The sequence below is a fragment of the Chaetodon auriga genome, chromosome 17 (assembly GCF_051107435.1).
Source record: "Chaetodon auriga isolate fChaAug3 chromosome 17, fChaAug3.hap1, whole genome shotgun sequence".
Lineage (NCBI taxonomy): Eukaryota > Metazoa > Chordata > Actinopteri > Chaetodontiformes > Chaetodontidae > Chaetodon > Chaetodon auriga.
In genome coordinates, this window is record NC_135090.1 from 16,962,052 (window position 1) to 16,987,508 (window position 25,457).

The 25,457-nt window shown below is 43.4% G+C and overlaps 1 protein-coding gene across 6 annotated transcripts in view; it reads left to right on the plus strand.

Moving 5' to 3' along the window:
• The window catches only part of LOC143335575 (RNA-binding motif, single-stranded-interacting protein 3), a 266,419-nt gene that overhangs the window by 56,507 nt on the left and 184,455 nt on the right, over positions 1-25,457 (plus strand). For 2 of the 6 annotated variants that reach the window (XM_076755107.1, XM_076755109.1), the window contains exon 3: positions 1,153-1,374. In XM_076755107.1, the coding sequence (XP_076611222.1) occupies positions 1,153-1,374 (222 nt within the window). Of the gene's footprint in view, positions 1-1,152; positions 1,375-22,999; positions 24,539-25,457 lie in introns of those variants that run through there. The other 4 variants (XM_076755108.1, XM_076755112.1, XM_076755110.1 and 1 more) reach the window with 3 other exon arrangements.

The window sequence follows — 25,457 nt, forward strand, 5'->3', positions numbered from 1 at the left end:
TGTCTCTGCATACCATTAGGAATTGTAAATTAAATCAATGCCAAAATAGTCTTTAGATTGCATCATATTTTCTGTTTTCGCTCACGGAGCGAAATCTGAATCAGAAAAATCATCCCTAATGATGATTGTCATTATTGAATTATCTATAATTGTTTTGTCTGCAGTTTGTCAGAGTAGTTAAAAATCTCAGGTTTTAGGGACCCCGTGTCCGTGTATTGTTTGCCAACCAACAGTCCACCCCCCCAACAGTTTCAATTTATAAAACTGAAAAACAGAGAAAATGAGCAAATGCTCCAAATTGGTTATGACGCATGAGAATCGACACATAAAAACTTAATCCTTCGCTGCTCTTCTCTACTTCTGTGTGATTGGCAACCAAGCAAACACAACCTGAATTTACCTAATGCGGTTAAAGCTGCTGTTTGGAGACGTGACGTAGGTTAAAACAAACTCTCAGTGGCGTTGCTGACCAGAGTTTTGCAGATTCTATCGTATTTGCCCCCGGTCTTGTTAAAATGCCACGGTTCGACATGTGTGCCCTGTGTGTCCTGTATTTTTTATTTTTTTTTCCCTGTGCTCCAGTGGCCATGACAGCCAAGGTAACCCATCTCAGAGCGGCATAAGCCAGCCTGTCAGCAGATTCAGCCCTGTGTTTCCTGGACCCTGTTGATACCCAATACATAATGCCACACTGGGAAGCCCATTGCCAGCCTGTAATCCAAGCATCTTATCAAACCAATCAGCACTTTTCCAGCAAGAACACTTCTCAACCGTGACAGAGGGGGGTTTCACAACATCTGGCGCTCGGAGGAGAGGAAGGGGGGGGGGAGAAAATGAGTTAGGGTGAAAAGAAAGTGTGAGAACAATCTTGATGCTCCGGTATGGAGATTTTAGATCAACACCACGTCCTGCTTTCTCTTTGGATGCAGGTCAGTGAGCGGGCAGTCAGTTGTCAGGACTTGCCCGCTGCAGACTGGAGGCTGCTTGCGGTTATGCTATTGGTGTTCTGACGGCAACATTTGTCACCGCACCCTCTCACAGTCTCTCTCTTCTTCTCTGTCTCACCCACGCTAACCTCCTTCTCTTTTCCCCTACCTGCTGTTTCCTCTCTCCAATTCCCTTCCCCATTTCTTTCCCATCCTTCCTTCCCAGCAGCCCAGTGCAGCGGTGAGAGCTTACCACAGCAGTAAGGCAGCAGCCATGAGTCCAAGCCTTGGCTCCAATTGGACCACCGGTGGCAGTGGTGGTCAAGGGGCCAGGAGCGGCCCCTCCTTCACCCGTGCAAGTCTGCAGCATTACCTGTCCCACCACCCACAACACCCACATCACCAGTCCACACACACGAGCTACGCCTACTGCCCGGCCCACGCAGCTGTGAGTACAGCACAATTCTTCTTCCTCTGTGTCACTTCATGTCTTTCTGTGTCTTCTAGCTTGTCTGTCGCTCTAATCTCTTATAGCTTGATTCCACCATTCACGGCTGCGTGACCTTACGGCTGTGACGTGGCTACTGGAGTTGATGGCGGCCACTCAAGACAATACTTGCGATTCCAGCAGATGCACCGCAGCGCGTTTGAGAAGTGTCTGAGAAGCGGCTCTCCGCTCTGAAAACGCTCATAGTCTATTTTTGACAAAAGCCACGTCAAGCATCGCAGGCAGGAAGTGTCCACCCAAAATATTTCAAAATAAAACAACCCGTGCAGACAAAGAAAGAGTTTAATTACGTAACCTAATTTCCCATGGTAGAAGCGCCAAAATCAAAGAAGAGTGATGAAATCAACGAAATCTGAGCAAGTCAACAGGCCAAACGCTGCACTTCTGAAATGCTCCCGGCGGGACATGAAGCCCACGTGGAGGCCGGAACAAGACGTGACATCATAGAGTTGTGCCCGGTGGAATTATCTGGTTAGAATACGTCTCTGCTCTCTGTGTCTTGCTTCTTATTTCTAATCACGCTCTCTCTCTGGTGTCTATTAGTGGCTGTATCTATCAGGGAAGCTCTTACGCACACAGCACATTCTCTTTCTTCGTCTCCCTCTCCTCCCACCCCTCCTTTCTCCATCTCTCCCTTTAATCTTTCCCTCTTTCCCACACTCATTCCTCTCAAGCCCTCGTTGTGTATATCACTTCCTCCCACTGTTTCTTCCTCCCTCCTTCCTCTGCTTTATCTCTTTCTATCACCCTCTCTCCCTCTCTTTTCTCTGCAACTTAATTTGTTTTTCTTTTATCCATCTTCTGCATCGATAGTGCAATGAGAGACTAATTGAGGTAGAGACACTTTTGGACTGCTTCCCTTGTCATTATCCTTGGAATTAATTGCTGTTCTGCAATCCGTTTGATTTGACTTTATTGGTGCGATCTGGTTTTCTAATGTAACGTTCGGGGTGTGACTGGAACTCGGGCATGAGCCAAATTGAGGAATTTTATTGCAGTCATGTTGCTGTCACGGTCACAGAGCTGGAAACAAAGATTTGGAAGGTTTTTATTTCTCAGTATTTCCTCCTCTAATAAATGTATTTACAAGGCTTCACACCAAATCTTTCTCTCGTTCTCTCTTATTTTCCATTACAACACTCTGATATTCTCTCATCTTACATACGCACCACTTAAATTCCCAGCTGCCAACATGTTGAGACTCCCCTGAAGCGCTTGCATGCAACGAGTGAAGAAATTGGATTGGATTTAGATATGATAATCATCACTGTAGGTTGGCTCCTGGTAGCACACAGCATTCCTTTCATGTTACTCCTGTGATATCAAAGCACACATTCATTCAGGACGAGCCTCTTTTTTTTTTTTTTGCAAGCAGGAAGCAAATTATCTTTAAGTGCTCCACCTATTGTCACCAACACCACCATTACAACTGTCATCACTTCTGCCGACACCACCTAAGGCAAAGAGGAGCAGGGGTGTTTTAAACCGTATTGCACACAAACAGGAAGCGAAAATAGACAACATTCCACAAGACAGACATAAACGCTGTGGCTGCGGTTCCAGTTGCGGTGGGACTCTGTCACATGTTTTTGGGAGCACAATGGTCCTTTCCATTCTTCACTGCCACACCCCCAGAGAGCACAGTCATCACCATCATCATCATCCACACACACCGGACCCAGGAGCGTCTGGATTCTTTTCATGCTGTTGACCGAACTGGGCTGGTTTTTCCAAGAGCTGAAGTAACATGAAGCCACTTCTGTCCTCCTCAGACTAAGCATGGTCATTTGTTTTCTCAGCGGCAAAACAAACCCGTGTCCAGACTGAACAATATGGATGAGAAATCGCACTGAGATTATTTTGTCACTGAAAAGAAATCTAAAAATTATGATGTGATTTATTTATTTATTTATTTTCGCTGTACCAATCGATTTGTAGGCCGGTGCATTGCTGTAGCGCCACAATGCTTCATTTATGATGCTACGCTCTGAAACATACATGGGTTGGCCATATTGCAATTTGTAATATTTTGATTAATTTTTCAGCTCGACCCTGGACTGAAGATTACTCAGCTGTACTTTAACCAAAATACTGAGTATTTAAAAACTGTAATCATACGTTTGTGGTTCTGAGTTACGTTGTAATACTGCAGATTTCAGACAGGTGAAGTTCTTGTGTGGCTGCTTGTGTTTGGACAGCAGTTAACATTTGAGAAGTTCGGCTTATTTTGTTAAATGAAGCGAAGCCTGCGAGCTGGTTCAAGCAGTCAACTCGAGTATGCGCTCTTTTCACTGCAGTGTGCTGTATATTCAGTGCGCAGTGATGATTATGTACTTATGCCAACAGTGCTCAGTTCCCTCTTTTGCTGCTGTGTCTGCTGCCACATCGCCCACCTGAAAGATATTGTATCGCTCGCAGCTTCTGCTGCTCCTGTCACATTTCAAAAAGTTCCACCTCCACCTGAGCAACCACCTCTAAGTCTTGGTTTCTCTTGGGGTAAAGTCATTATTGTCACTCCCCGCTTCCTGCTGTGCTGAGCTTGGTGCTCCTTTGTGGGGAGTGACAAGTCTTGACTCCAGCGATCATTTCTGTACATCCTCCATTCAGATATAGTAAAGTAATAATCCATTCCACATAAGCTGGCTGAATTTCAGGTTTCATTTGTGCACTAGTAGAAAAATTTTAAATGATAACCAGTGAAATGATGGGAAGGATAAATAACCACTTTTAATTGTGGTGGTTTCAAACTTGTAAACTTGTCACTATGCTTGATTATAGTGGACAGTATTATGGAAGCTGGACAGATTTATAAAGTATTTGAAATCAAAACTTAAAATTAACGACTTCTCATCGACTATGATCTACTGACTATCAAGTCCCACATTGACAAGCTGATGAAAACTTCATTTTCACCTTAGAAACATTGCTCAAGTTGGACCATTTAGAAATCTTAAAGATGCTGAAAAACTGATTCATGCTTTCATTTCAAGCCGACTCAATTACTTTTTACTGGCTTCATAAAAAAAAAAAAAAAAAAAAAACACTGAGAGACTTCAGCTCATTTAAGATTCTGCAGCTTAGCTATTAACCAGACGCAAGAGGAGAGAGCACATTAGTCCAGTTTTAGCTGATCTGCACCAGCTTCCTGTAACATTTAGAATTGATTTCAAGGTCCTCCTCCTTCTGTACAAAGCCCTTAATGGACTAGCAGCAAGCTACATTTGTTAACTGAGCTGAGAGGTTGCAGCCTTTGTCAATTATGCCCTAAAGCTGATGCACTGCCTCTAGATAACCAAGAAAGAAAGTTAAAAACTCATGTCTTCACTTTAGCCTTTAACAAGCTGTGACTCTCCAGGCCTCAAACTGTTGTGCTTTGCCTTATGCTTCTGCACTGCTAGTGGTTTTTATTCTCCACCTTATTTGACATTCATTTTCAATTTCTGTTTTAATGTTCATTCTGTGTCTTTTTTATTCACATTGAGCTGCATTTTTTGTACAAAAGGTGTTACAGAAATAAAGTTTATTATTATTGGTATTATAGTCTAGACCTGCTCTATATGAAAACTGCCCAGAGATGACTTCAGTTATGATTTGGCGCTACATAAAAATAAGTGACTAGCCTGTGATCTAAATATGTCGTCTGAAGAAAAAAGTGTGTAAATCCATTTGCAGTGGGCTGATCTGTCTTTGTGTTGCATCACTGTTTATCCTTTCTAGTCTGAGTCTTTCAAGGAAGTACGCACTGGGTGTGTCACAAAGCCAGGAGAAAAGAGATTGGTAGTGTAAAAAAAATCCCTGAATGGATTTGAAACAGACAACACACTGAACAATGCGCAAATTCACAGCCGACATACCTCTGTCTTGTTTTTGTCTCTTTTATTCTCTGTCTCCACGTTTTTGTCCTGTGTGTGTGTGTTTTTGTGGGATGTTTGTAGGCAACGCTACTCACTCAGTACCCGCTTAACCAGCCTTGGTTACAGACCACTATGGGGTCATCAAACGCTTGCCCTCACGTTGACCCTCCATCCTCAAACCATGGCAGACTCCGCTGGCTATAACTGGCCTGTATTCATGGGACAGCGGGGACGGGTGTTTTCTTTTCAGCAGTTTTCATTTCATCCCTGCAGAAAGCAATTTCTCCCCCACTATCATGCCTTCGTCCTGGGCTGTTACGAGTCAACACTTTGGCCTCGAGGAGGATTCACAGTGCTTAGAGATGGCTAATCCAGACACTAACAATAAACCAAGGCATAGTTCCAGCCTGTGAGTCTGCCTCATGCATTTTTACAGTTTCCCATATGCAACACATGCTGTATATGGAACAGAAATGCAGACCCCCCGCCCCCCCCCTTCACTTTTTACAATCTGTTTCTATCAAACACCCTCCCCATCTATGTCATTGTTTTTATTGCCTCCCTAAATGCTATTGTAATTTCAAGCATATTAGATGCAAAGAATGCCCAACTGAATGGGAAGAAAAACAGAACTGATAGCTCAGCATGTGTCTGTCCTCTCGGCTGAGAGAGGTGAGTAAATAAAGGAAAAAAGAAAAGCAAGCGGGGATCCAGCAGAGATCAAGAAGCTTTGCCTCCAGTGGGTTTGTAATTACAATGGAAGCGGATACATTTCCACTCTTAATATGGCGGGATGAAGATCCCTCAGGGGGGAAGATGGTATGACAAAACAGCAGCAGAGAAAGTCATGTAGAAGTCAGGAGATGTGACTGGAAAGAGAGTCAAAGAAAGCGATCGTGTTGTTTCCTGTGAATATACAGTCTTAACTCCGACAAAACACTGTTATGTACTGTGACTGTCCGTTGCCATATACATTGTTGTGAAAACGTAGTTGTTACGGTCTTTGGCAGCGTTTTTGTTTTTTCAAGTCGACTAAGTGTGACACCCTTACACTGCACAGAAGTCATGGGGTCGAGGTGGATGCGTGCTGGTGCAAAGCACATGACACTGGCAATAGAGACAAGGGTACTTAAACACTTTAATTAGAGCTGCTGCAACAATTGGTCAATTGATCCATTGAAAGGAAATTAACCGCCAACTTTTTTGATAATCGATTCATTTTTTTCAGTCATTTTTCAAGCAAAGATGTCAAATATTTGCTGGTTCTAGCTTCTTAAGTATAAGGATTTGTTTGTTTCTTTGGACTGTTGGTTGGGACTATGGGATCAGTTGCCATGAAATTTGGTACAGATATCCCAAAAGACTTTGGTGACTCCCTCACTTGCAAAAATTCATCTTAGAACCAAAAACCCACCTGTACTTTGTGTTTAGTGGTAACTAGTAAAGACTAGCATGCTAACACACCTAACTGAGATACTAAACACAGTAAACACTACGTGATAGTACAGCCTCACACAATGTATTATGTATTCTGACTTTTTAACAAAAATGTGCTCGGTAATCTGTCGTTTGGCTGTAGTCATAATATAACCCAGTGTCTCACCTCACATCAAACCTCGCTTCTCTCTGTGTATTATGACCAAAAAGCTAAACAGGTTAGATAACAGCTGTGGTGAGTGGACCAGCCTTCAGGTACTTTAGTCTAATAAAACCTGACAAGCTAATGATTGCACATGGTGTTATTGGATTCCTTACTTCAAGCCACATGGGCTGCAAATACTCCTATAGCGTAAGCCTCACATTATAGATTTTTCTCGTCTATGGAGAATTGATCACAAGCACAATGGCAAAGGAAAGGAAGCATTCTGTGCCGGTACTTGCACTAATTGGTGTGACAGCCCATTTATGGGTGATGGCAGTAATGGAGGACATACAGTGTCAGGTGAAGTGTAGACACTGTAAATTGAGTTTCCGCTCTCCAAACTCGAGCCTTGGAAAAAACAGTTTCAGTCAGACCCCTTATGTTGCCATCAGGTTGAAAATTTTAACATGCCTGAAAAGCAAGTCATTGCTGTGCAGGGTAATATGCTTGTAACAAGTCAACATCAGCAAGTTTTGGTTCAGAACACAAGCCACTCACATGCTCTCCCAAACAGCTTCTTTCCATTTGAATATGCAAAGGTGTGCTTCCCCTCCCTTGATCTACCTGTATTGTACCCGCAGAACTCGCTGTTATCAAAGGTTATCAGAAATGTCTTAGTGTGAGTAACCTGCAGGAGCATCGGACAGATTAAACTGGATGATGATGGGGTGGGTGATGGTTGGCTAGCAGTTTGGCTTCTGCACTGAATCATGGATTGACTGTGATGAAGTGATGCAGGTAATGCTCTCTGCCCACTGACATCTGAAGTTGAGATGTTCTTGAGCAGGCCACTTACCTTTGGGACTCTTCCATTTGTGTGACCGCACAAAGCAGTGAAACATTGCTGAAAAACAGCATGTGTTCTTGGTCAGCTCTCTTTGCTTACATAAACACATTTTTCTACGTGACCTCTGAGCTGTTTCATTTCTGATGGTATGCTTCCTCTTTCAACAGATTATCTCCAAAGTGCTTAATATCCAGACGTTTCCAACATTCAATCATCTCGGTCTCCTAAGTCCAGATATAACTCAGATTTGTGATAGTGTTTCATTATTTTACATGTTAGGCGTGCTTGGGAATCGTGGTCTTGCATTTGTCCAGCCTTAATAAGCGTATTGGAATATTTAACTGTACACAACTGGGAGGAATTGCATGACCAGCGTGGTCCACTTCAGCTAATTGCGTCCATGTCGTGAGCTTATAAACAAGTTAATCAGAGTTCATGCAGATGTCGGTCTGTACTGTGTGTGTTGAAGAAAGCAAGAGCTTAAGTCCTTTAGTCTTGTTGTGACAGGATATACATTATGTGGAAAGACTGGGGAGAAATTGTGAACTCAAGGATCAGCCCGCATTGCGTCTATGTACTGCTGCAGAGTTCATCTCTCTTCATAACATAGAGATAGAGACACACACACACCTACACATGTGCTGCAGAGGACAAAACTAGCTTTTTTGTAGGATAATAAATACTCCACCGCTGGCGAAGTGGTGCGAGAGCTGACTGTTTCTATATACTATCTTTCCGTATGGGGAATTCTCATCTTATCAGGCATAGATAACAAGAGACATTTATCCCCTAATGAAAACATTTGAGTGGGTTATCACTCTTTTATCTGAGGACATGGACATCCCTGTGAACCCTTCAATTTAATCTGGAGGTGTCGTCCAAGCAAACTCCGGTTGTTACCTCATTAGGCTTGCCGAGCACACACTGGCCAATCATTCAGTCAATACAAACCTGCTAGTAGGGATTCCCGGCACATCTCCAGATTCACAAGGTCTCAGAAAACTTTGAGGAGAGACAGAAAGGGACATTGCAAGAGTGTGAGAAAAAAGGTGATAATCAGAGAGACGAATAGACAGAAGTAACAAACAAGACACAAAGTGAAAGAGAGATTATTATACTTTGCCCATACAAAGCATTATAATCAAATCTCTGATTGCAAAGTGCTGTTCTGCTGCAACCAAAACTAGAATTTTAATTATTATAATGGGACTACTTGTTTGTGTATATCTGACAAGAATATATCAATAAAAAAAAATCATCACATTTCCACATTTTTTGGCATCTTTGCATATTCATCAGGTGTAGGTGGGACATAACTCCATCCCACAGACTCACCTTTTCTCTCTTTGTGAGGCCCGGGCTTTGGCACAACCCTTGGTGTTGTGATTAGCTTAATTAGGTAGAACTCACAAACACCCATTCATACAAGCTGACAGATGACACAGTCATTTAGCTGAATGAATGGCCTGCCTGCTGGCAGCGAGCGAGGGCGCGTCTGCTGGCTGATGGCCTGCACAAGGCGGTTGAGTCGAGGCTAGTTATCTGTCGATCTCCAAGGAAGGCAAAATGGTCGAACCGTTGAGAGTGAAGACGCAAGTAAGGCGTTTGCATCCTTCAAAGAAATATTCCATCCAAGAGAAGAATGAGATGGATTCCTGATAGCGGAGGCAGCAGATGCCGATGCGTCCTGTGTGGGGCTGAAGGGGGGAGCCTTGTGGAGATTTTGTGATGAAGAACATTAGCTTACATTTTAGAGTCTGAGTCTCTTTCATCAGCCCTTGAATGAAGAGCATTGCTCATTCCCCAAATACTGCAATGATTCATCTTTGCCATGAGCTAGAATGGGCTTTGTCTCAGTAATTAATTTAGCTCTCGGGACAGCAGTTGGAATGAGTCGTGTCTTCAAGGCCTAATTAAAAGAAGATTGTCAAACATATTCTAGGTCACACAGCTCCGACTCTCCAACCATTTAAAAGGGATTTTTAGGCACCGCCACCTCGTCCTTCGTGGACCATTTTGCTGGCTGATTGAGTGTGGGCTACGGAGTGAAAAACAAATGGCTTTATTTGTTTTGTTGATTTCTGCAGGCACCACTTGAAAATTGAGACGCTAGATGTTTCGTTTATTATTGGCTGCTTGAGTCAATAACTCAATCCACTTATGGCCTTGCATGTCTTTGCGTCTGTCTGAGGATGGTTTATTTGAAATCGCTAAGAAATTTCATGATTCCGATTTGTGGAAAATAGCCACACAATTAACTTCCTCCACTCGCCCAAATGAGAATGTAAGGGTGCATGAATACCTTGGATTTAGGATCGCTGTCTCTAAAATAACAGGCGAATTGGGGTTGGAAACACAGATTTTGGCTCCACATTCATCATAACACATCAGCTGGAGTACTCATTTTATTGAACCAGTCAGACCGACAGACTGACAGGCAGGAAGTGTCTATCTTATCTGTCCTCATAATGAGAATCAATGACTTTAGTTACAGGCACAGGATGGCTCTAACAGTACACACACTTACACACACACACACACACACACACACACACACACAGGTTCTGAACAATTAAGCGTGAGCTGTCGGGCTTAGCGCCTGGGTCCATTGTAAGCGCTCTAAACCTGTTAGACTGTGACAGACCATTAAAAGGCTGCCAAGGCTTCCTTAATTTGCTTCAACAGTGCACACTGAGGCAGAGTGACTGAGTGCCGTGAGTGTGTCTCTGTGTTCGAATGTGCATTTACCTCTTATGACACTCCTTAGCTCAACAACCCCACTCCCCCCTCCTGCGACCATCACCTCCACAGCAATGCTTAAAAACACACACACACACACACAGTTTTACAGTATCACCACCATCAACTTGCTGCAATAGATCGGCCTCTGTTTTTATTTTGGAATTATAATATAATGGCCAATTTCTGTTTATTTAGGCAAATGCATCAAACCATTAAAACTCCTGCCAACACTAATGTGCTTTCTGAGTCAGTATATTCTGTAAATTGTTCGGAGCACAATGTAAACAGCTGTAATTATCTTTGCATTGGAAGGCATTGCTACAGTAAATTGAAGGTGCTATCCCCCGTGCTTGTCAGTTTATATATTGTTAATCTGTCCATTACTATTATGCAGTGTTGCTTAATACAAAACTCTCACATTTGTCATCATCGTTGATGCTCTATATACTTTATTAAGGAATGTTGAGCCGTCATTCTGGACTGCATCTTTCCTCAGTATCAGTAAATTATGGTGAAAACGGTCAGTGGAAGTGGAAATTACATGTTTTACACCATGTTTGTAGTATTTTCACGCTTTTCAAAAATCAACAGCATGAGCCCAGTAGATCACACTTTTGAAACTGGTGTATTTTCCAGCTTTTGCAGTGTTTGATTCAAATAAATGACTAGTTTCTGCACAATATTCAATTGCCGTCTTAGCTGCAATGCAAATACACGAAAGTGCTTGACTTTTCCCTTAAAGTCCCATTGCAGCTGACTGGATTCTAACCAAATTAACACGGTCATGATGACGAAGCATTTTGTTTACCAGTGCACCAATCCAGTTTACAGGGAAACCTTGTGTATTTGACACTTCTGAATGAATGCTTTTTGGGCGGATGTTTCACCTAGCAGGCATTTCCTGTCGTGACCAGAGCTTGGCGTTCTCCACCATTAGGAATCAGAGGCCCTGGGCCGCAGGATCCTGAGCGCCAGACCACAGGAATACTCAGAATCTGACAGAGCTTCCAAGCCTCCGCATGTTTCATTTCCTATTTCACAAGAGCAGGCGGTCCATGCAAATTCCTGGCTGCGGTATGCCACCAGTCTTCATTTAGCAGCGGTTCATGGTTGATATTAGATGTTGGACACAATGGGAGATGTTAGAGGGTGGATTATGAAGGGTGCTGGCAGATCTTAGAGGGATTTAAATGGGTGTCTTCTCTTGTTCAGATCATGTGGACTGTCATATTTACATGTCATTGCTGGCTTAGTGCTGTTTCTTGGCCATGTTTAATGGCAAATTCGGAGCGTCTCATCTGTGAAATCGCTCCTCAGCAAATCAGTTTGCACCTGTTACTTTCTGTTCAGGTGATTAGTCAATGACAGGGCAAGGCAGGGGAACATAAATCACACATTCTGAGCTGTAGATGTGACCTTAATTCACAATGTTTCACTCTGATCATGCCCTGGTTTTCAGCTACACATACAGACACGCACACACTCACATACGCTGACATCCGTGCACAGATGGGTTTTCATATATGGCTGCCTGGGGCTATAGTATTGACTTTAAAAACACCCAGAACATCTGTAAAACATTATGGCTGATTATACTGGTCCTTCAGTGCAATCATGCAATATGGGCATGAGCGATGGCTGAACATTGAACATGAACCGTATGGGAAAGAAAGAGATGATGAGGCTTCTGCTATTCTGATGAAGGCGTGAGGCCCATGGCTGTATACACCCAGGAGCACACCCTAAGTCATTAATCTCACAAAATCTGACTTTATTATTTATATACTAATGAGGACCTTAAATCAATTCCTTAACTCATGACTCTAGCCTTAAAAAATCCTCCTTAAAATAAATCTTTCACATCTACCTTACATTCTGTGTTAGTTACACAGAGTGCTTCTTTCTAGGCTTTCATAAATGTAGCACATGCAGTCATTTGCTGTTGAAGAAGAACTCTTTTAACTGATGTTAGCCACATTAGTCAGTTTAGGCCAGTTTGCAGTGCGCTCTGGAGACTTCGGCGTAAGTGGTTGTAGCCTTTAAATTTTCTTAGTTTGATAGGACACTGTCTACCTCGCTCTATCATGTTTAATCTAGTTTAGGATTTTACTTTACTGTATCAGAGTGCCACAACATTTAAAGTTCATCTTTGTCATTACAGTTGTTTGGGAGTTGGCAAGGTCTTTTATTACTCACAATGAGGAGATGGTGGTACCGTATCTGACTTATCAGACTTTAACTTTTGCACTTTCTTATTAAAAAAGTGAAGTTAAGTTAAAACAAGTTCCAGGCAGATGTGCATGGGAACAAGAGGCTATGAGTTAGCAAATCCAGAAATAACAGTGATTTGTATGTTTTTCTGTAAATAATAAAGGGCCTCTGTTTAAAACGTAGCAAAACAAAAAAAAACAATAAAAAGACATGCTGTCACAGCATGATAAAATGTGTTATACTAGAAGCAATAGGCAATGGGCAGGTAAGAACGTTATTGTTATGTACGTAACATAACGCAACTACGCTACATAATGCAAAATATGTCAGCATTGACTTTCAGTCGCACACAGGACATGGACAGTGGTCTCATGGGTGAAAATCATGTGTTTGTGTGACCCATCCATCCACCTGACCTTCTTTGCTCCCATCATAATTATTACGGACACTAGAGTTTGCAGCCTAACGATAAACATAAATATGGGTAGTAATAACGTCCTTGGGGAAATGACCTGTGCTGAACAATCGTTTTTCTGGTGAGGAAGGGCTGACCTGTGTAGGTACAACCTGAGAAGAGAGGCATTTAAGCAGCACAATATGTTACAGCATCCTAAGACTAAAAGATAAGAAGCAGTGTCATCAAGTCTCTGAACACTTTCACCACAGTACAAACCGTCTTCATTAGGTAAGAACGTGGCCTGTCCACAAGCCAAACATTACATCCATCTCCCACTAACGGCAAGGATTTGGTAGAAGTTTCTGTTATGTAATGCAGCATCAGTGGTGTGGATGTAAACCTTTAGTCTTGTCTCTGAAACAACACACCACTTTTTTTTGTCTATGTGTATGAATTTGAAGAACAGGCAGAAATTGGAACTGAAAAAGAAAGAATGGCTGAATCCTTGATTCTGTGCCTGTGTCAGGTTTTGCCGCTGAGCTGAGCTGCGGGGGTATTTTTGATTTATTTAACAGCAGTGTCGTTTTTGAAAGTTCCACTGTGTGTTGTTTTGGCAGCAGAAATGCAGCGCTTGAACAAGTCTTGTTGGAGAAAAGAGCTTGATGGTTCACTTTGTTGCCTCTGTCAAGCCACATACAGAGACACATAAAGTAAAGGCACACATGTTATTGCACACTTTGTTACTGCTATAAAATAGTGCAGTTTAATAGGACAAGGACCACAAAGTCTCTGGCCCACAGTATTGACAGGCGTGAAAATTTGTCAGCTGGTCCTTTACCTGTTCTCAAAGTGTTATTTCATCTTGTTACTTTCTATCACTCTCCCTCTAATTGTATCATACTCTGTCACTTCCCTCCAACAGTAAACAATTGTTTATTGTGTGAAAGACAAAACCTGCGTATAGCACTCACCCTCCCAGCAGTCAGCCTGGTTTGTGTGAAGGTTTGTTGGAACCGGCTTTGCTCCATTTAGTTGGTGCACTTTGATGACTTCAGTACTACTAATTATAGAGGCGCCGCCAAGGAGGCAATTTCAAAGTGCATCACGCTGAAATTCTTACACACTGAAATCTAAATGTTACCCAGTGGAATCGCACCATAATGTGAATGTTCTTAATCATCTACCATATACTTTCGAGTACCTCAGTGCCATCTGGAAGTGTTATACCATACAAATCCTATGATAATGTTCCAAAGAATGTACTGCATGTCAGAGATATGCCGCCCATTTTCAGTTGCACTATAATGTCTGTAAAGCATGCTTAAAGTTAGTTCACTTACACTGCTGTGAGAGAGAGTCCTTAATAACTGCATTTGTTCCACCGTTTACAGTTAAACGGACAAAAGACTCGGCTCCCATGACCTAATTTCACTTCTGGCGTTGTTTTAATCAGTGAAATATTAGGACATAAAGAGAAGTTTGTTTGAGTCCTATGAATTGCCAGTTGACAGGTGTCTCAGCCCTTCAGAGCCAGCTGTGATGGTTGCTGCTTGCCAGTCACTTATCCCGCCCTTTGTCCAAATTTGACTTTTCCAGGGTCAGTTACTCCTGGGATCATAAACCCCTTTAGCTCTGCTTTTGTTCTTCAGCTCCTTCAGGGAAACACCTGGCTCTATAGCTGCTAAATGCTCCGCTATGTTCACCGGTTAGTGGCTCTTGTTGTCTGTCTGCCATTTGATGCTGGGCAGGTAGCACACGGAAGGTTCATCGGAGCCTTTTCTCTGAAAAGAGCCGCCTGCTGTGGCAAAAACGACTCTGTGAGAGTGGTGAGAACAAAACACGACAGGCCAGAAAACCACAACGAGTCAAAAGACGCTGTAAAGCTGCGCAGAGCTGAGACGAACTGAAGTGTGAGTCCATCACTACGAGCGAGCCCTTTCATACACAAGTAGCCATGTGATGTGTTGTTGATACCAAAATATTGATTACTGCCACTTTAAAGTATAATTATCATTATGAATAAGCTGTTGAATGAGTGAAATACGCAGCAGGGTGACACACCAGGTGGGTTGGTCAGGGTCAACATCATCTTTTCACTGTTTAAACCAAAAACCACGAAACAATCATACAGGCAATTATGAATCAAATCCACTTGTTATTCCATGCCTCTGTGTGTTTTTGTTATGTTAAAACAAATGCATGAGCAAAACGTCTCGTCTATTAATTCAGTGTTATTTTGTCCCGAAGCTTGTCTCTTCAGCTCTCTCTCTCTCTCTCTGTTTTCTTTGTCTCCTGGGCTTCATGCTTTGCATGCAGAGGATGAGACACCGGGGGAGGTTAAGAGAGGAGCTGGAATGGAGTTCTGCTCCATTTACCACCCTGAAATATTCCTCTTAGAACGACACACTCTGTTTTCTCTCTCTCCTTACTCTCCGCACTGTTTCTCACTCTGCCTGTCCCCTCCCTCTCACTTCTCATCTCTGTGTGACATGTGGTCATTTCACTTCATTCCAGGATGGCTTAGCAGTGCTTTAAAACATTGCTGCTCTCCTCCCATCCCATCCTGCTCAATTGCAGGCAGCATTGGGCTTCATAGGCCCATACAGATCTCTTCCTGCGAGCTATAACTCACTATTTCCCAATCTCCAATCTCTATCTGCTGTGGGCAGAACCTTCAGCGCCTTTCTCTATTGCTTCACTATTTTACTCTTCTACCTGTCTGCCTCTGACACGCTTGTCCATTAACACAAGTTAACACACACACACGCACACACACGGTCAAGTATACAAGCATCTTCCCGTTTATGCTGGTTTATGCAAATGACTTTGTATCGAACTGTCAAGCACATACAGATCTTCCTATTGTTCTACACGTAAGCATTTTCAAAAAGACAGAGAAAAGTAGCTCACAGCTGCGCTGACGAGAATGAATGATTTTGCACTTAGATCTATTTAGGGCATTAACACAATGAATAAAACAAAATGCACGTGACGCGCTCCGAGTGCTGTGATGAAGCCTTGATAGGCCTCTTTCCATTCCCCTGCAGTTGCAGCTCCAAGTAATTTTTTTTTTCTTTTCTGTGTGGTTTGCTGCCTTCTTCATTCTAAACAATGTGGATTTGGAATATTTTGGCTTAGCACATCCACACAGGAAATATCTATTGTTGAAACTCACACTCTCTTTGCTTGTGCAGCACTTAATTCTTTATTATGCCGAGCTTTTCTTGGCATCATCTCTCTCTCATCTACATGAATGCAGCTCCACTGTCCTTGGGAGTGGGTGTCTAGCTGGTTCACAGAGGGACACGGCTGGCGCTCAGTTGAAGTTTATATGTTGAATTAAGGTTAGCGTGGGGCCACACAGGAAGTCTGATCTCGGGGCTCCACTGAAGTGTTTTCACCTTTGGAGTCAGAGTAACCTTGACCCTCCTGTAATCCCTGAGTTTCCTGAGAGACGTTTTGCTTTGCTTACTATTTTCGCTCGGGGAACAACGGACACACACGGTGCATCGACTGCTGCTCACGCCAGCACACACATAGAACCGCCACAGCTGAAGACCACCTAACTTTAAACATAGTTTCACAAACACTAAAGCCCCGGCGAAACGCAGCCATGCACGCTCACATTCAAACACGTAACATCCAGCCTGGCTGTGGGCCTCGTTTCCCAGCACGAAATCATTTCTAACGGCTCTGATCTGTTCTCAGAATCATGTTAATGAGGAAATTAGTCGAACAATATGACTTGTATTCACATTTGTAATAGAGATCCAGAAAGTGTACGTAATTTTCTCTGTTAGGTCTACTGCCTGTCCCTCATTGGGTGTTGTGAGGGGTGCTGTGAGTCATTTTTACTCATGCATGTCTGGTCTCATATTTCTTACCCATTAGGGCTGCATTGCTCTCCTCTTTGTTGTGATAGAGGCTAATGACTCACTGGAAATCTGCCTGGTGTTTATCAAATGTCTCAGTGTGGGGCCGGTGGTCTGGAGTCAGTCCTCCCATTTAACATTATTATGATATATTAGATAAACAGAAAAGCAGGCGATGAGACCATCATATATAAAGAAATACAATGAGAGACACTCTGCAATCATATCTCGACGATATCGCTCTGCTCTTTGCGCCGTGAAAAATTAGACTCTCAGAGGGGGAATGTGTTGAATTCCCTCAGGCTGTCATCTGTTGGTGCACTGATAAGGATGTATTAAGAAATTGTATGTGTCAGAGATGTGGTGAACTTCCACACGTTATGTTAAAATATCTCTTCATGGAGGTTAGAAATGGGGAGAGGTGGGTGTATCAAGTGTTTCTCAGATTACAGTGTCTGAGGAAGAAGGCTTGAATGGACGCCAGTTTCAGTTTGGCTAAGCTTGACTATTACAAACACAACAATATGCCTTTATTTTCAGCTACTGTTTCCATTAGAGTGTGACACTTTGTGTTTCAAGTCAAGTTTTTTTTTTTCTTTTTTTTTTTTTGCAAATGTAATTTGTCATTGTGAGCATTTGAAAATCAATTGTAACCTAATTGGCTTGTTGAATTCAGAAGTTGTTAATCACATCATGAAACAAGTTGTCACGCCATGGGAATGACCTGCAAGAAACAGTATTAAGACAAATTGAAACTCATTCAGCGCTCCAGAACCACATCAGAGGTTATCCACTCTCTTTTTCTCTCTGTGGCTTGTGCTGCTTTTCTTTTCAATTTCAGTAAACCTGCCAAAATCTGTGGTTTTCTTGTAGACCTCATACACTGAGATATTTACTTATTGAATTATCTCTTTTTTGCAGTCGAACTTGAATTTGGCATTAATTTGTCTTAGCGTGCCTTCACATTTAGCTAAATTAGATTTGCTTTAATGAACGAAAAAAAAAACGGTTCTTTTTATAGCAATACTGCAGTTTCTTACAAACTTAATCATCTGTACTCAGTCATTTTCTGTGCTGTGATGAATCAAGCAACATCTGTTTATCAGTCTGTTCCTAATTGGAGTGATCATAAACATTCACTTTGGTTTTTTTTCTGCTGTAATCCATAGTCTAAGATGCTTCCTAGATGTCAGCGTCCGCCTCGCGACAGCATGTGCACATCAACCACGTCATAGTTGGAGAGTTCATCTTTCACTTGATCATGAGCAAACCCCTCCCCCGGGGAAGCTGGTCAGTCATGCCACATCAGTAGGTTTGCATAAAACATGTAAGTTGATCTTGTGGCGCTCGGGTATCTCCCAGTAGAACCACTGCCAAAAGAGAAAGGCTTTTTCCAGGAACACCAGGCCCTGCTGTTCGCTCACTGCACTTCCCTCCTCTACCCCCATGCCTCCATTCTTCTAGCCCTCCTCCTCCACCCCGGCACTGGCGCCGCGCCAGCCTTTGCTCGAATTCCACGCATCTGGTCATTTCTGGGAAACACCCATGACAGGACTGTCCTGCAGACCACAGAGAAACAAAGCCTCTTGGTGTCTGTAGCTTGAGGAAGGCCAGTAGTCACCCTTGGGGAGGGGTCGGGCAGTAGGACAAAGTGGTTGTGGACTTTCTAGGAATTCTTTTTGGATGGGAACATTCTGTAGTCCTGTACTGTTTTTGTGTTTTGGAGACTACACTTCCTTGCATTTGAACTATATCTTCATGTCTCCTCTTGTGTTCTTTCTCCCTTTTTAATAGAGATTCATGACATTAGCAGAATAACTAGTGTTGTCAGAGCAGTCAATGAGCAAAAGGGCAGCTCTTTCAACGCCTCTTCAGGACACTGATATCTCCATGCATGTTGATATAATTGAAACGTCTTACCAAAAAAGCTCACTATTGCTGCTGTGCAAACGTGCTTTGGTTGTGACCAGAGGCCACGCTGTGATCATGCTGAAGTTTCCTTTTCTAGACTTGTCTGATCCTTTAGAGGGGAATTGGAACTACTTAACACCTTCAGGGGCATGATACACCCTCAGCTGTCTTCCTCTTTCTCTATTTTAAAGTGCTGCGAATGACTCACTCATGCTCTCAATTTAGAAAGTGAATAGACGAGCATCAGAGGAAGACCTGAGAACAGAGGAGCAGCAGATGGCTTTGGCTTTGTTTTATGAACATGTTGGACGGACCCGGCTGCGTCGTATTAGCTGATATTTCTTAGAGTAGGTGTTTAAATATTTGAAACGGCACCGTTGAAACAGAGAGGCACCGTTTTAACTTCATCCTGGCAAATCGGCTTGTGAATCAGATCAGTTTTCACTCACTGAAGAGCACTAAATGTGCTTTGAAATACTCTGGCACTTATTGCTGTTCTCAGTGGCAGCCCCAGTGTACAATAGTGTACAAAGTAGGTTGAAACAAATACAAATCTTGGTGGAAATCACTTCAAACCTCTCTGCCTCTCTGATGCGCTCATTTAGAAATCTGGATATTTTACAGTGAAAATTTGGAAATGAAAATTAGGAGCCGTATCTCAAAGTTCTGCATGTCAGCCGTCACACCGCGGAGATGACTTCACAGAGAGTGACTACATGTTGCATCAGTATTAATAATACAAGAACAGAGAGATACTCACTCGCTCTTTTTCTCTTTCCATGAAATAGCTGGCTGCATATCACCTCTCTGACGTCAGTCCCACTGATTCAGACCAGAGCGCTTCCATCACTACCAGAGCAACACACACACACACACACATATCCAGTCTTCAAGGTCTGCTTCCACAGAATGAGACACACTGCAGACATTTATTTACACACAGCGTGAATTACTCCTCTCCAGTCGCATTTCTTGAAATAGGCTCTATAAGCGAACCTTTGCCAACTCATGGGTCGAGGCTGTTCGCGTCATCTGGCTCTCATGGTAGTTTCTGGTGTTGTCTGCAGGGCCACAGGTCAAGTTCTTTAGTTTCAAGAGTCAAGTCTCAATTCCCGGCTCTTAATTCTTAATGGTTGGACCCATGAATATTAATGGTTTAGCTGACCAATGTCTGTGAAATAGTACTCTCCTGTGTTTCCATCCCGTGTCGACTAATTTGAATAAACTTGAGAAAAGGTTAGTCAGGCAGCCCTGTCAACCCTCCTGCTGTTCCTGGGATTTTCCCGGATGTTGCGCTTCTCCGCCGCTGGGAAAAAAATGGGTTGCTGTAACATTGTGTTTATGCTATATTGTGGCTGGTGGTAGCATGTAGAACGTTAGCCATAACATCTAGTGATGAGAAGTCATTCACTTAAATGACACCCGCCAATAAAACGCGTACCAAAAAGGCTAAACGTGTGTGGTCAAAGCCACGGTTTTTGTCTAATAGGCCACACAGATTTTAAACAAAGTTGCCGACTATAAGCTCACCCAAGATGCTCCACCAACGACTGCATTCAAACCATCTCTGCTATCCATTTTCTTAATCACCCCCTCCTGCCAATTGTCTCTCTTTCCAGGAGCGTCTCTCAAAATCACAAGTGAAGCGTAATGTGGAAGCGATGTGTACACATCCTTCAAATAAAACACATTTAAACTAAGTGCCGAATTTATTCTGTCTTTTGTGTTTTCATTTATTTAATGCGGGGCTGTTCACTTTCAACCATGTATCTGATTCTGACCACCTAATCAGGCTGCAACTGATGATTATTTTTGTCATAGGTTAATCTGTTTTCTCTATTATTAAGCTAAAACAGTAAAAAATGCCCGTTGATGCTTTCAAGTTGCTTGCTGTTTCTTACCTTCAGATCCAAAACACAAGTACATTTAATTAACTATCATATGTGACAGGAAAACCACTAAGTTGTTGCATCTGAAAAGCTGCAAACGACTGTATTTTTACTTGAAAAATTAATTAATTAATTGATTATCAAAATAGTTTTTCTGTTGATTGACCAATAGATTAATCCACGCGCCCTCGCAGCTGTACTATACAATAAGAACTTCAAAAATCAATAACTGTAAAATCTGAAGACAGCACAGCGCAAACACACTGTTCATTGTTCTTTTTATAACTTTCATGGATTCTTGTGCATAATTAGCAGCTCGTTTCCTCCGTATTTGTCCTTGTTTTGGCACGATTTGCAGCAGAAAACTTTTGGTCACATGTGGACAAAAGCCTGGTGAAAATCCCTTTAAACTGATCCGCTGCTCTGTTCTACCCCTTTAACAATGCTGGTATTTTGAAGTGAAAACCGAAAATGATGAGCCTTATCTGTGAAATACAGAGATGACTTCACGTGGCCGCTCAGTGTTATAAAGACATATGAATCTTTTCTGCCTCTCCGCCTCCTTCGGGCTCTGTCTCCCAATCTGTCTTACCTTATTTTCTCTCTGTATCTCTCCTTCTATTACTCTCTCCATTGGCCTTTGTCCGTCTTACTGCCTTTGTTCTCTACTTTCTGCCTTTCCCCAGATCCTAAGAGTTTATGTGTCTAGTTGATCCAGAGGCTGTTAATCTGGTAATCCACAATCGATATCAGCCTCATCTCTTTCCTACAGATAAAAATGGCCTATCTGATAAGTGTATTTTCCATTGTATGTCTGAAAAAGAGTGGCCTCTCCCTCTGAGCTTTGTTTTGGTCTCTGGGATTCTTCTGCTTGTATTGATCTGGTCTGCCACATGCACTTGTCTGTTTTAGACACATAACTCTGATGAAAATAAGTCTCTTGGCACGACATTGTGTGTCTAGATTGTGAAAACAAACACATACGCTAGGAAAGACTCCGTGTTGCAGAAACGTCAGAATTATCATCGATTAATTTTCTCACACTTGATCAACAAATGAGTCAAATAATCATTGCAGTACTGCAGTGCTTACAATGTAATGCATATTGATGCAACAAAAGTAATTATCAATATACTAAGAGGCGGAGAAAGTGTATTTTCTCCAGCTGAACTCACTTATCTTGAGTGTTGCACTAAAAATATGTAATTAGGTTATTATTGTTTGAGAGGGAGACATGAGCCTCACGGGTTTTAGTGAAATGCTCTCAAGTGTAACAGATGAAATCAAAAAACTAAACTCATCAAAGTCATGGGTCTATTTTCAGATGTTGAAATTACCAAAATATAATTGTTTTCAGTCCAGTAATTTCATGGTGTAGCTTTTGGCTGCAGTTTCCTGCAGGACTCACGTCGGGTAATTTAAATGAAAACTAAGTTGATTTGCTAATTGAGTGAACACGGACACTCCTGAACTTGTGGTCGTAGAGTCACTGAGATCCTCATGAGGACTTGAGGTCGGTTCCTGTCTGTGCACGCGGGTGTGTGCGCCTGGGACTGCGCTTGTGTGCGAGATGAAAAGAGAGTGGGACTTTTTTACATGCATGTGTTTGATCCTGTTTGCAAAAGTATGAGTCTAGCTGCGGTTACTTGTGATCAGGCAGACGCTCACCAACAAGACATTTTTGGCATGTTTTTGGTCGCAGTCATGGTCAATCAAAAGAGATTATTTCATCCATTGTCATCGTTTGATGTTACACAGGACACAGTTTTCCCTTCTCGTCCTCGGCCTCTCCCTTCCATATTGTTGTTCGCTGCCTTTATATGTAGTGTTTGTTGTTATAGCTCTGAAAAGTGAAGACTGGCTGCGCGTCCTCTTGGTTTACCCTGTCATGAAACACATGTTCGCTCGTCTTGTACCAAAACTTAATGTATTATTTTGATCTAATGCATTCTTTTATGCAGTTTACACATAAAAAAACACAGCTTTTGCATGTCTAATCCATGTAATTGATTAAAATATTTTTGTATGAAAACAATCTGTAATATGGTGAAAGAAATACAATTGGTGGTAAGAACATGCTGCAAAGGCACTTTAAGTAAATACAGTAGACTTTGCCTCAAAATCTACATACATGTCCCATAAAGTTGTGTATTGAAGGCACTTTATTCAGCTTTATTGGCTGTGAGATCCAGTCAGCGTAGTTTGTTAAGTGTTTGTTTGGGGACACAGTGTGTTCCAGGCGGTAGCTCCGCGTGCAGCCAGTAGGGGGAATCGACTGCTCGCGCTGACGCCATCCCCCTCTCGTCTCCACTCCTCTTCCCTGCGTTCTCCCAGGTTGTGGAAACGCTGCAGCCCGCTGGTCTGTGTCTGGGTCCCTCTCTCGCACAGAGCTGCTCAAGACCCTCCTACCGGCTGGGCTGGGGAAGGAGGAGGAAGTCTGCTCTGCTCGCAGCCTCGGACGAGCCCCCTTTACCGCCCTGTCAGTGTGGAGGAGAAGGAGAGAGAGAGAGAGAGAGAGAGAGCGAGCGGCTGAGTGATAGAGAAAGCGCACGCGAGAGAGAAAGAGAGAGAGCAACTGTGTGACAGAGGGAAAGAGAACAAGGCAGGCTGCTTAGAGGAGTGAGAGAGCCAAGGACGAAATAAGGAACATTTTACAAGAGCAGGAAGAGGGAGGATCGCAGACGAGGGACTCCTTCTCTACTGGGCACCTGGGACACAGTCACTGTGGTTTTTTTTCACTCATCTTCCAGCCGGAACCCAGTGGATTGACTAACCAGTGGATTTTTTTTTTTTAATAAACGCTTGTGCCACATCATTTAGAAACTGGGATCCTTTCCCTGTGTTATCTGCCCTCTCGCTGGCTCGACCTGTACAGACTGAGATTGCTTTCTGGTTCTGTGCTCGACTCTCGTGCTGTGATTCTGCTCCGTGCACAAAGTGCATCTGTCGGAAGCCGGTGCTGAAGATATCTCCCCTCTGTCAAACAGGACAGCACGCAGCCACCATCGGATCAAACTACAGAGGAGAGAGAGAGAGAGACAGAGAGAGAGAGAGAGAGAGAGAGAGAGAGAAACTGTGTGTATGTAAGAGAGGGAAAGAGAGAGAGGGGGGCAGTGAGAGAGAGTCAGATTCACAGAGTGTTTGAGAGGGAGGCAGATTAATGCCCAGCGAAAGACTGGAGTGAAACAGCTTAAATAGAGAAGTGAACCTATACATCCTCTCCCGTTTTCCTTGCCATCCCTCTCCTCCTCTCCTCCTCCTCTTCCTCTCCCATTTTCCAATATTCACAGGACTGCCAGAGCTACTGCCACCTGCACCTCCTCACGTCTCCTCTTTCCTCGTCTTCCTCTACCTCACCCTTATCACGCGTTACTATCCGACACCAGCCGCTGACGGACACGCTGCTCTTGGTTCCAGCACTCTCTTGGAAATATTTCCATTGATCCAGCAGTGAGAGACTGAGTGAGCATCGATACTGAGGCTCCGGACCGGCGAGGCAGCGTTTGTCAGGAGCGTCCTCTTCAGAGGCAGACCTTCTCCCAGTCGCTGTCCGGCACTCAGACCCTGCCTTTTCCCTGGAGGACCGGCTAGCGACACTTGTGGTGCCGACAGCAAAGACAGGAATCACACAGCTCCTCCGCTGCCTCTATCCCATTGCTAGCTACTTGGCAGCTCCCGCCCCCGTGTCACCATTCCCTGCCTCAGTGCTAAGGATTCCAGCTACATGGGCAAGCGATTGGAGCAGCAGCCAATGTACCCTCAGTACACCTACTACTACCCCCACTATCTCCAGACCAAGGTATGCCGCTCTTCTGCTCTTCATGCATTCATCAAGCCTACTCCTCTACTCCTGCTCCTCTTGTCCTGCCTCCCTCCGTCACCCTCGCCTCCCTCTCTCCCCCACCTCCTCTCTTCTACCGCCCTCCTTCACCCCCCTCTCATCCCTGAGTGGATATGGGATTTGATGGATAGCTGGCCTTGGCTGTGATGGTTTCAGATGGCAGGTACCTCGTTGGAGTTTGGATGTCTGTGTCGGTGTGTGCGTGTGCGTCTTTGTGTGTGCATGTGTGTCTCTGAGTGAAGGATCAGGGATCAAGGCTGGAGGCTTAGGGCTACTGTTAGTCTAGCCTACTAGACCGTTACTGGGAGCTGTCCAGTAACGTCCACCCGTCCCTCACCTGCAAACTGATAGTCTCTTGATGTGACACACTGCAATGGCATGAAGTGTAATATGTTAAATAACGTTATTGTAGATTAAGACGCTGTTCGTTAATCAAAATAACTGACAGACAGCTCCTTTTGTGCTCTCGTAAATTAAGCAAATGGGAGAGTTAAGATCCAAGTTTAATTTACTAATGAAGAATTTGCACGCTGAATGTAGGCCATTGTTTAAACGCTTCAATGCCACTTTTGTAAGGAGGCAAATTAAACATTTAATTACGAAGTTGGTAATTCACCAAACAGCGCAACTGCCGTACAGCGAGGTGACAAATGGGTTATGAACCCCTCTTTTTCTGTGGTGATGGTCGGTATGGTTCAGACAGAGAGCAGGCATGAGGAAGGCTGCCCGTGTTTGCTCTAGCTGTAGTATGCATCAGTGCCTCTGGGATGGAAGCCCAGGCCTGGGCCCTGATGGCTGCCAGGACCCTGGCTGGGCGCACTACCCAGACATCATCAAGGGATTAAAATGGAAGCCTTTTGGGGATTACTCTATTTGT